Here is a 15,347-nt window from a genome sequence, read left to right on the forward strand (position 1 = left end):
ACTTACAGCAGTATTTGAGTGATTATATATTATCCATATATGACGGGTTAACTGCTACTTTTTAGGATTGTTTCCATAAGAGCAAAAAATTATAAATGACTGACATAAGTTGTGCAAATCATCGTGTTGAATGCACGACCATGTCTTAATATGTTACATTAAAGTGGCAGTAGGCAGTATATCTTTGGCATCATTGGGCAAAAATTCCATAAAAACCTTTCAGCATATTGTAATTCAAGTGTTCTGAGAGAAAACTAGACTTCTGCACCTCCTCATGGCTCTGTTTACAGGCTTTAAAAAATCTAGCCCGTGACGGGAGACTTTGACCAATCACAGGTCATTTCATTGAGAGAGCATTCCTATTGGCTGTGCTCCGGTCATGTGACCGGAACTTGGCATTCCTTCAACAGATTTCTACAATGGCGTCACAAACTTTCTCATTTTACAGCTAAACAGTACACTACAAGATGATTCTGAAAACATTTGAGGTGAGAAATAGGCATTAACGTAACATAATATTGATTCATATTTGATCAGCGCTGCCTTGTATGACCGTTTGGTCGGAGTTAGCGAGTGATTGACAGTGATTTTCCTCCGGTCTGTGAAATCTTGCAGATGCCGTCATTTGATATTAAACTGTTCCACTTTTGTACAAAAAAAACTTAAAAGGAGCTGGTATGACATGTTTTTAAATCATCAGTCATCTCAGTGCATATGCTGTTACTCCAAAGGCAAATGGACAACCCAGTCAATTTGCACAAGGTCTATTTTCTGCTTTAGACATGGTAGTACTTAGGCCTGGGCTGATGTGGAGCGATGTGAAATGATGCACGTCCTCTGGCTGCTCCCCCCAGATCCCAGAGGAGATGGTGACCCAGTCTCGCAACTCCTACATGGAGGCTGAGCTGATGGTGCCGCCGCTGGACGAGCTGGGCAAGGCTCACGAGGAGGAGGTGGATGTGGACGAGGAAGAGGAGGATGAGGAGGGATCCTATCACACGCACCTAGAGAGGCTGGTCCAGAACCTGCTGGAAGAAGCCAAAGATAAGAGCAAAGGCTGGGTGTCTCGCTCCACTACTGACCATACAGAACTGGCATTTAAAAAGGTATGTGGTCATTGAATTTCTGGAATATCGTTGGATTTTGAGAGGGGCAGGAAAGAAAGAAGAGAAAACCGAGAATATCAGAATCTTCATAAATGCTTTTGAAGTTATTATACTACTTGTTTAGCTAGTTTAGTGAGCATAAAAATTGTAAATTTAAGGAAAATTCACCCACATTCATGTTCAAATTATACGTGATCAGATATGGTATGAATCTCTTTTGTACACTGTCACAATAAATCAAACCCTCATGATGTGTGTAAGGTGGGAGACGGTAACCCTCTGAGGCGTTGGCGAGCGTGTGTCGAGGTGCTGGCGACTCCCAGTGAGGTGCTGCAGCGGCTGATGAGAGAGCGCCACCTGTGGCAGACTGAACTACAGCAGGAGAAGGTTCTGGAGACGCTGGATAAACAAACAGACGTGTACCAGTACTCCTGCCACAATATGGCGCCTCAACCCAGCTGTGACTATGTGGTACTAAGGTCAGGATTCATGAATTTACAAATTTTGCATGCTTTGTGTGATTTGTTATCTATCTACCAACAGGATATATAAAAAGAATGGGCAGCTCACAACATGAATTTCATATATCTATTACTTTTACTATGGCTATTACTATTCAAAACAACCTGCTAAAACATTCCTTAAAATAACAATTCTAAAATATCATACTGTATAAAAAGACGATTGGTCGATTAGGCCAGTGGTTCCTAACCTTTTTCCTTAAGGGACCCCTTTTCTATCATTGAGTAAACTGACAACCCTAACTAAGTGACATATTTTATGGACATTTTATATTATATTCAATGCACAACAATGACAGTACAGAATAGCTGATAAACTATAATTAATAAATTAATAGTGAACCCAATAACTGAAGGATGTTTGTGTAAAACAAGCAATTTGGATGAATTTTGAGCTGATTATTTCCTGTGAATATTGCATCAGAGATGAGTTTTCATGTTATTTTTTAGGACATTTTAATACAATTCTTTGTTTGTATATGTCTTTTTTTATTTTTTAACAATCATTCATACTTAATAGGCTTCTTTTTTGATTTATTCAGTGTTTTCTTTTCCCTGACGTTGGCCATTGTTCTATTAGCTCTTTGGTTGTTTTAACTGCGTACTTCTCTAATGTAGGACAAGGCTGTTAAGCAGAGAGGGAAGGCTGTGAATAGAGATTGTGTTCAGGTCTTCCCCATGCCCTTATCCTGTTTATATCTTAAATAATAATCCAAACTATAAAAATAATAATTTCATTTAGTTTTCTTCAAAGGAATGAATGAAATGCTGAGATATAGGACAACTGTATATTTTTCAAAAAAGTTGTCTTAACACCCCTCAAATTCAAGAAGACCTCGTGACACCCCGTGAAGCTTTGGTGACCCCTAGTGGGGGTCGGGACCCTCAGGTTGGGAACCAATGGATCACTCCATCAAAAGAAAATTAATTGGCAGCTATTACTAAGTTTATTCAAGCAAAAACACCAAAACACGTGACAGTTCCAGGTTCTCAAATGTGTGAATTTGCTTTACTTACTCCAGCTTGCATTATAGTAAATCAAATACTTTTTTGTATTTTGTCAGACAAAACAAGACATTTGATGATACGTGATGGTCATTTTAAATTGTTTCTGATGTTTCATAGACCAGCAATTTATCGATTAATCAAGAAAATAATCTGCAGATTAGTCAGCAATGAAAATAAGTATTAGTTGTAGTTATGATAAAACAGTTACCAAACAATAGCTCACATTCTCACATTAAATGCCTGACTGAACTCACCACTTTTCTCTATTTTGTCTCTCCGCCCCCTCAGATCATGGCGTACAGACCTGTGCAAGGGCTCCTGTGCGCTGGTGTGTGTTTCCGTCGAACATGACGACAGCCCACGCATGGGAGCAGTGAGGGGGGTGGTGCTGGAGTCGCAGTACCTCCTCGAGCCCTGTGGGACCGGGAGGACCAGGCTCACGCATATCTCCAGAGTGGACCTCAGGTGTGGGCGGACTTCAAGTGCTCTCAATAGTGAAGGTCTTCGTAAACACTGTGATCATTAATGTGTGTTATTTTGCTGTTCTTGTCACAGGGGAAGATCTCCAGAATGGTACAACAAAGCATTTGGTCACCTGTGTGTTAACGAAGCTCAGAGGATCCGCTCCTCTTTTCAGCCGCCGGATCAGATGAGCACTGAGGCCAAGAGCTGAACCCCAGAAATCCAGCTTTATCTTGGATCACGCTGCCAGAGAGCGGCTGGACCTGAGGACCAGTGAACCCAGGAGGGGAATCATCCAGGCAGTGGACTTTAGTGTCTTTTCTGAGTTTACTGTACCATACTGTACTGAGCTACAGTCATTCACACACACAGAGAAAGGAGAGAGTTTTTGCCATGGATTGCAGCAATTCTGCAGAACAACATATCACTACTTATTTATCTCATAAATAATGATTTTCGGTGCTATTTTGGAGCAGACGTTGTTTTCCAATTCCAAACATGAAACAGCTTATTTGATTTCATTTGAATAGCCATTGATGTTTCATATAATTGGATCATAACCTTGTGCATTATTGGAAGGATGCGGTTGTGCAGACAGAAAGTATTATTAATACTGGGTCATTCTCTAAAATCCTTGTCTACTAATCCAATATCTTGCAAAAAAGATGACCTTATAAAAACAGCCAGCACCAGAAGGCGTGATGATGAGATGGTTGCCGTCTCCAACACTTTAATTTGATATCACTATAACTGATTTTATAACATGTAAAAAATGGCATAAAAGTTACTCGCACTTAAAGTAGAATACACGTATTTGTATCAATTACTTTGAGAAACCTATCCTAACACTATCTCTACAGTGGAATATATACAACTAATTTGATTGAAACTGCTCATAACAATTTTTCTTCTCAGATCCATTATTGAATAAAAGCAGGACACATTCACCCCTGATCTGCTTTTATCACAGTCAATCAAAAATGATATTAAATAAACAACACTGACAATATCTGATATTGACATCTTATGCATGTAATAGCCAAACTTTTTAATTAATTTGTCCATTTCTTATGTATAAACTAGGGCTGTCAATCGATTAAAATATTTGTGATTAATCGCACATTTTTTATCTGTTCAAAATGTACCTTAAAGGGAGATTTGTCAAGTATTTAATAATCTTCCTAACGTGGGAGTGGGCAAATATGCTTGCTTTTTGCAAATGGACATGCATATTACTGAAAATCAATTAATAACACAAAACAATGACAAATGTTGTCCAGAACCCCTCACAGGTACTGCAATTAGCATAAAAAATATGCTCAAATCATAACATGTCAAATTCAAGCCCAATAGTCAGCAACAGTTGTCAGTGTGTCAGTGTGCTGACTTGACTATGACTTGCCCCAAGCTGCATGTGATTATCATAAAGTGGGCATGTCTGTAAAGGGGAGACTCGTGGGTATCCGTAGAACCCTTTTTCATTCACATATCTTGAGGTCAGAGGTCAAGGGACCCCTTTGAAAATGACCATGACAGTTTTTCCTCCCCAAAATTTAGCATAAGATTGGAGCATTTCTCCTTCCCGACAAGTAATTCCTTAGGTTTTCAAGTTTCATATGATGCCAGTATCTTCACTAACTTTAAAACTGAGCATGCTATAGCCTCAAAATCACAAGTTGCGTTGTGTTAAAGAAATTAGTGGCGTTAAAACAAATTTGCGTTAACACGTTATTATCGCTTTAACTTTGACAGCCCTAGTATAAACTAATACTCCTACAAAGCTGTGAACGTATCACTTCAATATGCACATTTATAAAATGCATTTTGATTATGATCGAGCCTTCCACAGATAAAAGATGCATAAATCCCAGTGCTCTGAAAACAGGGAGTGACCAGGACCAGTACAGTATGGCTACATGTCAGCATTATATTGTGAAAAGTGCACAGGAAAAATAAGCACATGAGGGATCTGGATCAACAGAAACGGCAAACATTCACCGGGTCCATAAATGTGCTGTTATAGATACATTGTGTTGGATATCACTGTTTATTTCTCTCACTATTTCCAGTGTTAATTATTATCTAAATGTTATTTTAAAGTTATTATATCAATTTATATTGCACCACCTTTTTTTTTGCTGTCATGCTATACAATGTCTAAGACATGTGACCATTTCACTGCTTCTGGGAAGCATGTTTGAAATTGTGTGTGTTGGTGTGTGTGTGTGTGGGAGTGCATGAATGTGCCCGTGTATCTACATTTTAGATACACGTACAGCCTGTGTTGTAAATACTGTATATACGACGCTCTCTGTGCCAGCAGATAAACATCATAGCTTTTCAGGGTGTTTCCTATCATATTGATATGCTGAAATGTGACACACCATCCCACTAAAGCAATAGCAGACTAAAAAGCTTGCTCTGCCATGGCGCTGCCTTGGCTTTATAGTTGTTGTTTTTTCGGCTGTAGGCGTTGCTACGGTGTTGCTATGATACAATATCTCTACAGTGCCACCAAAATCCTGCGTGGATGCTGTTTGCTGGTGTGGCATGTGTGTGTGTGTGTGTGTCTGTGTAAATATGTGTGTATGAGAGAGACAAAGGGTGAGAGAGTGACTTTGACGTGAGTCCTCAGCTGTGTGGGGAGTGGCTCCAAACCTAGCTGAGTAGCTGAGACCAGGGTGGTTATTTCTGACAGAAAACAGAACCATTGTTTCTAAACGACAGAATAAAAAAATTAAAGAATTAAAAAAAACATTGTATTATGTGGAAATGTTCTTTTTTTAATATTACAAGGCATAATAGCATGAAAATAAATGTCAGAAAAATTTACAAAACATGTACAAAAAACGTGCGAAAAAAGTCAAAAAAATGTTCGAAGATATTCGGAAAAAAGGACTGGAAGAGGTCCGAAAAATAATTAAAAGAAAATGTTGAAAAAAAGTCAAAAAAATGCCTGAATTAAAGTCTGAAAAATGTTGGCAAAAAGTGTCCGAAATATGTACAAAAATATACAAAAACGTGCGAAACAATTTCCACAAAAAAGTCTGGAATTTTTTTGAAAATTACAGAAAAAAGTCAGAAAAAAGGTCAGATAAAAAGTATTTTAAAAAGTCTGAAAAATGTGTGTATATCACACATAATAATGTCCTTGTTATGTGCTTTTGTGTCCACTGAGTGGTGCTGTTGCCCCACTGGAGTCTGAAGGTCATGAATGAATCTACCATGCAAAATGTTTTTAGATAACTTGATTGTATGAAGAGTCATCAGGGGGTTCTCCCTGTGAAGATTTCCACTCTTCTTCCTCTGTGTCCTTTCAATGGACGGATGTAGGGAACTAAACCTCCACAGCTCGGATCAATACTCAATCACATTTACCTACTTAACCGTGTTAGATGGGGACTCTCACAGAGGGCGGTGAAGGTGTTTTAACACAGACGCTGCTCTCCCAGTAAGCCAGGGTGTCTGGTAGTTTTTGTAACAACACAGAGATGACTGAAACATCTAGCTCAGTTAACATGTCAGTGATTTTTATCTAGAAAGCAGGGCACACTGTTACAGCTCCTGAATGTCAATGATCCTCTGCACTGTGGGTGTACTTGATACCTCCACTACTCCATGGAGTCTGACAAATGAGGAGCAACATGTTGCAAATTACACTATGGAAAAAAACGATTACTGACAAGGTGAATCAAGCATTGATTTTTCCCAACTGAATCCACCTTATTCCAGAGAGGTAGACTTTCTAAGCAAACATTGAAATTATGAAGGCATGGACTATGCAATTTGATATGACATATGTTGTATCTCAATGTGTTTAGATAAAATGCAGAAGGATTTATAAGATCATCAATGATGTTTCACACAGGGTGACCCTGCAGAAGGATTTGAGGGTGACCTTCTCTGGAAGAAACAGGAAGTACATGTCCATCAACTACGCTGTGGAGGACTGAACCTGCCAAAATTAAAAATAAATGACTCGATAAATAAATAAATATCACTAAATGTAGTAAAAATAATATTAAAAATAAAAGTAGCCATTAATTAATTGATAAAATGTGACATAATATTTCTGTTTTATTTGCTTCTTTATTTATCTAACTTTGTATTAATTTCCTTATTTATTTACTCTTCTGTTTAATTTTCCCTTTTTATGTATTTATGAATTTCATTTGTATTAATTTTTAAATGTTTTTAATTATGTTTGCATTTTTTTATTAATTTATTTTTGCATTTATTTTTTATGTATTTATTTATTTATACACGATTTTTTTCCTTTGCATTTCACCCCTTATTTATATAAAGTAGGGCACACTGTTACAGCTCCTGAATGTCAATTCTCCTCTGCACTGTGGGTGTACTTTACACCTCCACTACTCCATGGGGTCTGACAAATGAGGAACATCATGTTGCAAATTACACTATGTGGAAAAAAAAAAAAAGAAAAGATTACTGACAAGGTGAATCAAACATTGATTTTCCCCCAACTGAATCCACCTTATTCCAGAAGGGTAGATTTTCTCAGCAAACATTGAAATTATTTTTTTATTAATTTGATATGACATTACTGGCTCTCAATATGTTCAGATAAAATGCAGAGGGATTTCTAAGATCATCAATGTTATTTCAGGCAGGGTGACCCTGCAGAAGGATTTGAGGGTGACCTCTTCTGGAGGAAACAGGAAGTGCATGTCCAGCTACTACACCTGTCCAACAAGTCTTTACATCCCTCTCTTTTCAACACAGGGCAAGTATAGGAATGGATAGAGGAGAGTATCAGAGTACTGACGAAAACTATTGATACTGTGCAACATGAAAAAGTTATATAAATGAGTGTGCAACTCCTATTATTCGCATATTCTTGGTTTTACTTCGATTTAGGGGATAATCATGCTCGTACATTTAGAACTACAATTCCCATAATTTGGGACTTTGAGGGATGTAAACAGATAGTATGATGTTGCTATTTTTTTTTGCCTACTTGTACACATTTTTACAAAAATTGGCAGCGTTAAAAGTATGCCGAATTAGCTATGGACAGTTCCTGTTGACAATTTTGCCCATAAATGTGCAGATAACTATCACTAGAGTACTTTGATACTGAAGAAAAGTTAAAAACGTGGTGATTCTCAGGCGAGTTCTGGAGAGTTATAAGGAGCGTCTTTTTTTTACCTGTCATTTCTAAACGGATTTATGGACGTTTAGTCACAATGGACACCGGAGTCCTGGAGTCCTGGGATAGTGTAAGTAAAATTGCATTTTGAAAATATGTGTTTCATGTTTGTGTGCTCAGATTTGACTGATTTATGACCCCCAGAAGGAGTAAATGTGCTAATTGCTGCAATCCAAAAGTAAACATGGCGGCCAAGGTTTTAGGAGTATCATGGAACATAACAGAGCCAGTTTATAGCCATGGTAGTGGCTAATTAAGGCAGATTGGAAAGATGCACAACATGTTAACACCAACAAGAATCTACATAGGCCTACTACTACCCCTATAATATGGTATATTAGTAGTAGTAGTATAGTAGGCCTATAAAACACCATATTATAGGCCTATACTACCCCTATAATATTGCATATTAGTATTAGGCTATTTTCTTAAATTTTAATTGCCTATTGTATGTTTTGTTAGATATTTGTCAAGTTAAAGTTTATTATAGCCCAATATCACAAAGCATGCCTAAAAGGGCTGTACATAATAGATACAGCAATGAGCAACATTAACAAAAGACACAAAATCGTGTAAAAGTGAGATTTGTGTATCTGTATGTTTGTACAAAGGCTACATGTTACTGTTAAAAAGTCTGAGTCAATAGGCCTACATCACTTAAAGCTTTTATTGATAACATTTTTATGTTTAGGAATATTTAAAAAATAATAATACATCCACAGAGCCTTTAGAAAGGTGCCGAATAAAAGTATGGCTTTTCCTGAAAAAAATTATTATGTTTGTGTATTAACCATTTTAAAACTTTTGGCGGGGCAAAAATTAATGTTTTTTTGTTTATCTCTGTGGAAGATATTCGACGTCTGGTTCTCACTTCTAACAAGGCTTGTCACTGTAAGCCAATAGTAAAACAACTTTGGTATCACGTGGTATCTCTGCATCGTCAGTAAGTGTGGAAAACAATGAAAAATGGCAGAGATTGATGGTCAGTGCCTGGCAATGACTTGTTGTGAAGTAAATGTCATGGAACGGTGGAAGGGGAATGCGACATCTAGTGGCTGAATGTTATCAGTGTTATCAATAGCACCTTTAATACTTTGCAAGAAAGTTTCTGGTCTGTGTTGTTGTGAGTATTTGCATTAAATTAAACAGTAAAAATGTTATAGTAAATAATAATTTGATAATAAATACTTTTGTCACAAAAATAAACTCAGTATGCACAAAAAGTATATACTTAAAGATATCTTAAATATATTTTTTTATTAAGAAAGAACAACTTCAGTGGTTTCGATGATTTCTAAATGCAGAAAAAGGCCTATAGCCTATGCAGTAGTATAGTCTTTTAGAAATCATTTTTAGTCTTGCTTTCCTTTAATTTTTCTTATGTTCTCTCCTCCATCACAGATATAAGAACATTATTGTAGGAGTGATGGCTGATCCTAACCCGGCCTTGCTTATGTAACGCTCTAATTAACAGACCAAAATAGCGGGATTTGAAAGCAAAAATCTCTTATCTCATTAAAGAGACCAACATGATTCACACTATCCGAAGAACTCAGCTGAATTTTGTAGTGATGCACTTTGGATGTTGATGCTCTTTATCTGCACCACATTCCTCCTATAAAGCTGAGCAGTGAGAGAGAGAGAGAGAGAGAGAGGCATACAGGGGGAAACAGATGTATCTCCTCTGAGACCGGCTAATCCACTGTCTTCTTCCAGACAACCACGATAAGGTCATTAATGAATAAATTATCCAGTGAATGAATTATTGATGAGACCATGTTGGCAGTAGTGTGTGTACAGTATCCTTGAGTGTATGCTCTGGTATTGGCATACTGTAACCGAAAGTATGCACAATTAATGACAAAAAGATAGTGGAAGCTTGTGTTAAACGTTTCAAAAGAAGGGATATGAAAAACAAAATCTGTCACTTCATTTCAGTGCATACGCTCGACAGCTGGAGCCTGTTAGTAGTTAAGTCTGTTTTAGAGTGTTGTGAATTCAACCCTGCTGCACAGACTGCATCAGATGAAAACATTTTGTGCAATGATATATACGCACAAATATCTGTGCAGATGTGGTATATACATTCACTTTGCTGTATTTCATATGTACTTAAGTTACCAAGGTCACATTTGTTAGTTTCATGGCAAACAGTTTGAGCATGACCATGGAAAATTCATGTGTCAAGATGTGGAGTACAGTATTGTTGCTGTTGTTTACCAGAAGCACAGTACATCCCAGTGAAACTGTCTTTCTCAAGAAACCTTCAGAGCAACAAAAGCTGTACATTTGAATCAAGATTCAGGGTTATCATCATATAACACAATGTGGGCAAATTCAGTGAAGTAGTGCTCATTGTAATGTGTTTGGATGGAGTTTAGTTCCACAGAAAAGACAGGGATGACAAAGATATAATTCATACACTACTCCATACAGTATACTCTATGCCATGCAGTGGGCACCTTTAGCCACAGTAACGCTAATATTGCCGTTGCTTAGCAGCGGTGTTCTCCCGACTTAACCACTTAAACGCCAAGCATATTGCGTACACGACTTCCCATGTTGTAAACACGAGCTCACTTGTTTCATTTGAAGGCACCGATTGTTTTCACATTGTGAGTGTGTGTGAGTCATCATTTCAAAAATGTGGTCCTTGAGACACCTACTGTAGCAGGACCTGTCACAGAGGCGGTTTTGAATACTTCGCCAGGTGTTTATATTTCTTTCCGTGGACAGGTTTTGTCACATCAATAGCGTTTCAACCGTGCAAGATGCAGTCACAAAACTTTACAGGTGTGTAGTTGAGATGAAAATGAAGGCTGAGTTTGAAGATGGGTGAGGACCGAGCAAGGGCGCTGGAAGTATGGGGGGGTATAGAGTGGGGGAAGGGGCCATTGGTCCCCTCATTTTACGCCCCTGGTCCGATTTGGCATCGCGGCTGCTGTGATCCCACCACATCGGCGGTCTCTTGTGTTACATCTGTTTTTGCCGAGTCAGCAGTAAGAAAGGTCTGTCGGATGTTTCTCAGAAATCATTGACCCAGGTGCTTCACCTGCAAACACTCAAGAACAGAGTTTGTGCCTCTCATGCGTCCCTATTATTTGAATCACAGAGCTAAGCGGCTGATTTTCGGAAAAATAATTACCCAGCGACCTTTGAAAAACCCAGAAGGTCGTTATACAACAATTACAGCTGTTCTGAAGGTATTTTGCAGAATCCTCTAACCATCTGAATTTAAAAAAAATATGTTGTCTATTACACAAAAAAAAATCCGGTAGCCAGAAATTACATATGTCCTTTTTTGTAAAAAAAAGATTTGTTTACATAGCCGGGCCGGCCGCATATGTCTTTTAGTGCATGTTAGTGCATGTGAGCGTGCCCCATTGGCTAGCTCACGGCCGCCGCTCTGCTCTGCGTTTAGACGGCAGTTACAGCTGATAACACCATCCCGACAGAAATGCTCCCAATCTCGCATTTAGCACCATATAGATTTTTGAGAGTGTGATGGTATGTATGATTTTATTTTCTACACTTAAAATATCATAAATCACAACAAAATATCACTAATATGCAATCTATTTATCGTTCATTTGGAGTTGTGCTTCTGGGCAACTGATGAATGAGTCCAATATTCACTCTCTTTTCGCTCCGTCTCCACCAACTCCTGAGGGAAATATCTGTCTCTTTAGCTGCTAAATGCTCCACTTTGTTCACCAGCTAGTTGCTTACTGTGTCTGTCTGCTGGTCCTTCACTGTATGTGGTAATTGACTGCACTTTCACCGTTTGTGCTCATCCCCACAGTGTCTTGACACCATGTGTACCATGCATGTATAGGGGCTTTAACTCTTTCCTTTAAATTCACTCATTTCCCCCATACAAAGAATAGGGAACATATTTTTCATTATACTTTTTCAGTATTATGATTTTAATCCCACTGTCTCTGAAGCTACAGCATATCACACTTTTGTATTGAGTCTAAACTCATAGTAAATTCTGGTTGTGTTGTGCATCTGATTATGCAGTAATTCAGCGTGACAGATTTGATATCTTTAGAAAATCTTGAGTAGAATTTTTAATAAAGTTCTGAGGGTTTGAACAATGCTCGGCTTCATAATAATTGACTCATCGGGGGGTTGAGGGTCCGTGGGGTCGAAGAGATTGAGCCGTACTGGATCACTGTCACGTGTACTGACAACAGAGTGCCGCTAACAAGCAGATGTGTTTGTACATTGTTCACTGTTCTCTCTTGTGTGCACATTTTCAGAGCTGGCCTTGCCATCTCGGTAGCCGTCAGGGCCGCGTACTGTACGTAAGCTTTTCCATCAAGCTGAAGTGCCTGTTTCATCTCAGCTGGGTTATTCATGGCCACTAACACAGTTCAGGAGCCCCCGTGTTCCAGCCCAGTCAAAGAGCCGAGTCCTTGATCCCAGGTCGTGACCCCTGTCAAAAGAACTGGCTCCTTCATCCCTGGTGGCAGCTTCCCAGACCAAAGGGGGTGTTACTACAAACAAACGGTGCCTCTCGCCATTTGGATAATGAAAATGAAGAACTGTGACGTAGTTTACTCAGAAGAATATGTTCCAAAATGTCAACTTTTCCTAAAGACAAAAGAGGCTTGTTTAACCCTTCATCGCTGCACACTTCTGAGTTCATCCAGAGGGGTTTTGAAAGGGATTTTATAAAAGCAAAGATGGTCTAATCTTCTCAACCCACGGATGAGTGTGTAATCCTTAAAACAGGACAATGACCAATATTGAGGTTATGAGATTTTATCAAGATGACTTCTTTTTTTTCCCCTCAGGCGCTCTCTCCTTCAGACTGATACATAGGCTCTCTTTATCTTTAAAACTTTAATAAGCTACTTTGTGGTGTCCTTTGATGATTGTCCTCTGCAGTTCCATCAGTATCAGAGTAGCCAAGCAAATGCGAGAGGGAACCTGCTTGTTGGAAGTATTTAATCCCAAGATCACAGAGGATCTAAATAAAGGAGCCAATGAGAAAATCTTGTCTAACGTCCTCAAAGTGTGGAGTTAAAGTCTTGTAGTCTGTTATCAAGTCTCATTTTCAGCAAACAAGTGATACAAAAATGGCCCTGTATGGAGAGATTTCTTTTTAATACAAATCATGTTTCTATACTTTTCAAGACTGTAATTTTCTTGATTTTTGTACAATGAATTGCTTTATTATGCTTCTTTATTTTAATATACAGATAATTCACAAACAAAGGCAACTGCACCTATAGAGAGGCTAAGTCCCGCCCCTTCTGGTGGACCACCATGGGACCTTATTTCAGAAAACATATGTACTGTAGTCAACGGCGAGAGACAAATCATTTTTTGATCCCGTTTGAATTGCGCCACGAATCACACATATGATGTTTGTCTATTCAAAAGATAATTTTGCAAGTCAAGAAAGTCGCAGTTTAGGGAAAACCCAAACCCGAAATAAGGTCCCATGGTGGTCCACAGGAAGGGGAGGGACTTTGCCTCACTGTTGGGCTGAATATGACACTAAATAACTTTTAAAGATTCATGTTTTTGTGTTGTAAAGCAAGAGAAAACAATACAAAAAAATAAGACCGCAGAACATATGACTGAAAAGATATTATTATAAATTATAATCTTGATTAGAACCATCATAACAATAAGATAGCCACAAGGTTGTTATGTCTGTACCACTGTATGTTTGAAAAACAATGATAAACAGAGAAAAATCATTCAGAAACTGACAAAGTTAATGGCAGAAAAAAAAAGCATTTGATTCAACCCAATTCAGCCAATTAGCGTATTGATCAAATGTTTCTTCTGTAAAATGTCATCTGTTCACTGAAATAATATGAATTTGCTTAATTAATTGACGCATGGAAAGAGACAGCAAGTTGCTGTTGTTATGCCGCTCTGTAATCATTTTCTTTCCATTTCCCATCTCTATCACTCTCTCTTGTACACACACACTCATACAGATGTACACACACACACTGAGGAGTGCACGTGGATGCACACCCACGCACGGCCATCTTGATGATGACTCACGTCCGTCTGTGAAAACAGGAAGTTATTACCTGTGTCTCTATCACTGTCTGAGGTCAGCCCAGTTTGCGCATCAACAAGTCTTGCTTTTCTATTGTTTCTTATGGCAGAGACGGGGATTTGGAAGCAGAATAGACAAAGTTAACATCATAAATTCAAACCTTTGGACCTTTATTCTGCTATTTAAACTCCTAACAGTCATTTAGATGATAACAGCTGATAGTAGATACTTGTCAAATCAAATCTAGCCGCTAACAAATCGCCAAGAAACAAACTGCATTTTCTCCAGTACGCACTGATCCAACCCTTTCTGACAGACGTCTCCTCTGCTGCTCACCTCACAGAGTCCCGGTCCCCCTCTGAAGCTCCAGCACTCTGATCATCAGCCCCACAACACACTGGCACTACTACCTCCACACATCTCTACAAAGGTACACCAGGAACAGAGAGGAAAATGACTGCCTGTCCGCAAGTACTGCACCTCTACTGGAGGTGAAGGAGGACAGAGAGAGAGAGAGAGAAGGAGAGAGAGAGAGAGGTAAGGAAGGAGAAGAAGAACAATGTTAGTGCTTTTACCCAATCACCAACCAGATCCCGGTTAAGACCTCTCTTTCTGTTATAAGAAGTCTTTTGTGGAATCATGACAAAGCTGCAGAAGCAAGCCTTTGTCTGAAAACAAAGAGGAGTGTGTTTGTGTGCGAGAGAGCGCCTGCCATTGTATGTGTGTCTGTGTGTGTGTGTGTGCGTGCGCACCCGAGAGCAAAATAGCATGTGTTAGTTTGAGAAATTGCTTCTCTGAGTGTGAGGGAAGTGTGTAACAGATGCAAGCGTTTGTGTGCAAGTGTGCGTCTTGACAGAGTGTGTGCGTGATTGTCTCCTTCATTTCCTTTGTGCCGAAGATTGGGTTTAGGAAAGAAAAAAAACAAAAAACTAGATGGCCTCTGCTCATCTGTAAGATTCTCTAATGATCTCACGTGCGCACATGCACGTGCGCCAAATGTAAAACACAAACACGCACACACACAGCCAGAAAATGTCACCCCCACC

General features: G+C 38.8%; 1 protein-coding gene across 5 annotated transcripts in view; it reads left to right on the top strand.

Moving 5' to 3' along the window:
* Window positions 1–5,852, top strand: part of LOC141753178 (stAR-related lipid transfer protein 13-like) — a 70,955-nt gene extending 65,103 nt beyond the window's left edge. For all 5 annotated transcript variants that reach the window (XM_074611585.1, XM_074611587.1, XM_074611588.1 and 2 more), the window contains 4 exons: window positions 855–1,106; window positions 1,368–1,585; window positions 2,924–3,100; window positions 3,191–5,852. In XM_074611585.1, the coding sequence (XP_074467686.1) occupies window positions 855–1,106; window positions 1,368–1,585; window positions 2,924–3,100; window positions 3,191–3,308 (765 nt within the window). In that variant the 3' untranslated portion in view covers window positions 3,309–5,852. The remainder of the gene's footprint in view (window positions 1–854; window positions 1,107–1,367; window positions 1,586–2,923; window positions 3,101–3,190) is intronic.
* Window positions 5,853–15,347: the final 9,495 nt, after the last annotated feature.

Source organism: Sebastes fasciatus, chromosome 16, assembly GCF_043250625.1.
Source record: "Sebastes fasciatus isolate fSebFas1 chromosome 16, fSebFas1.pri, whole genome shotgun sequence".
Taxonomy (NCBI): domain Eukaryota; kingdom Metazoa; phylum Chordata; class Actinopteri; order Perciformes; family Sebastidae; genus Sebastes; species Sebastes fasciatus.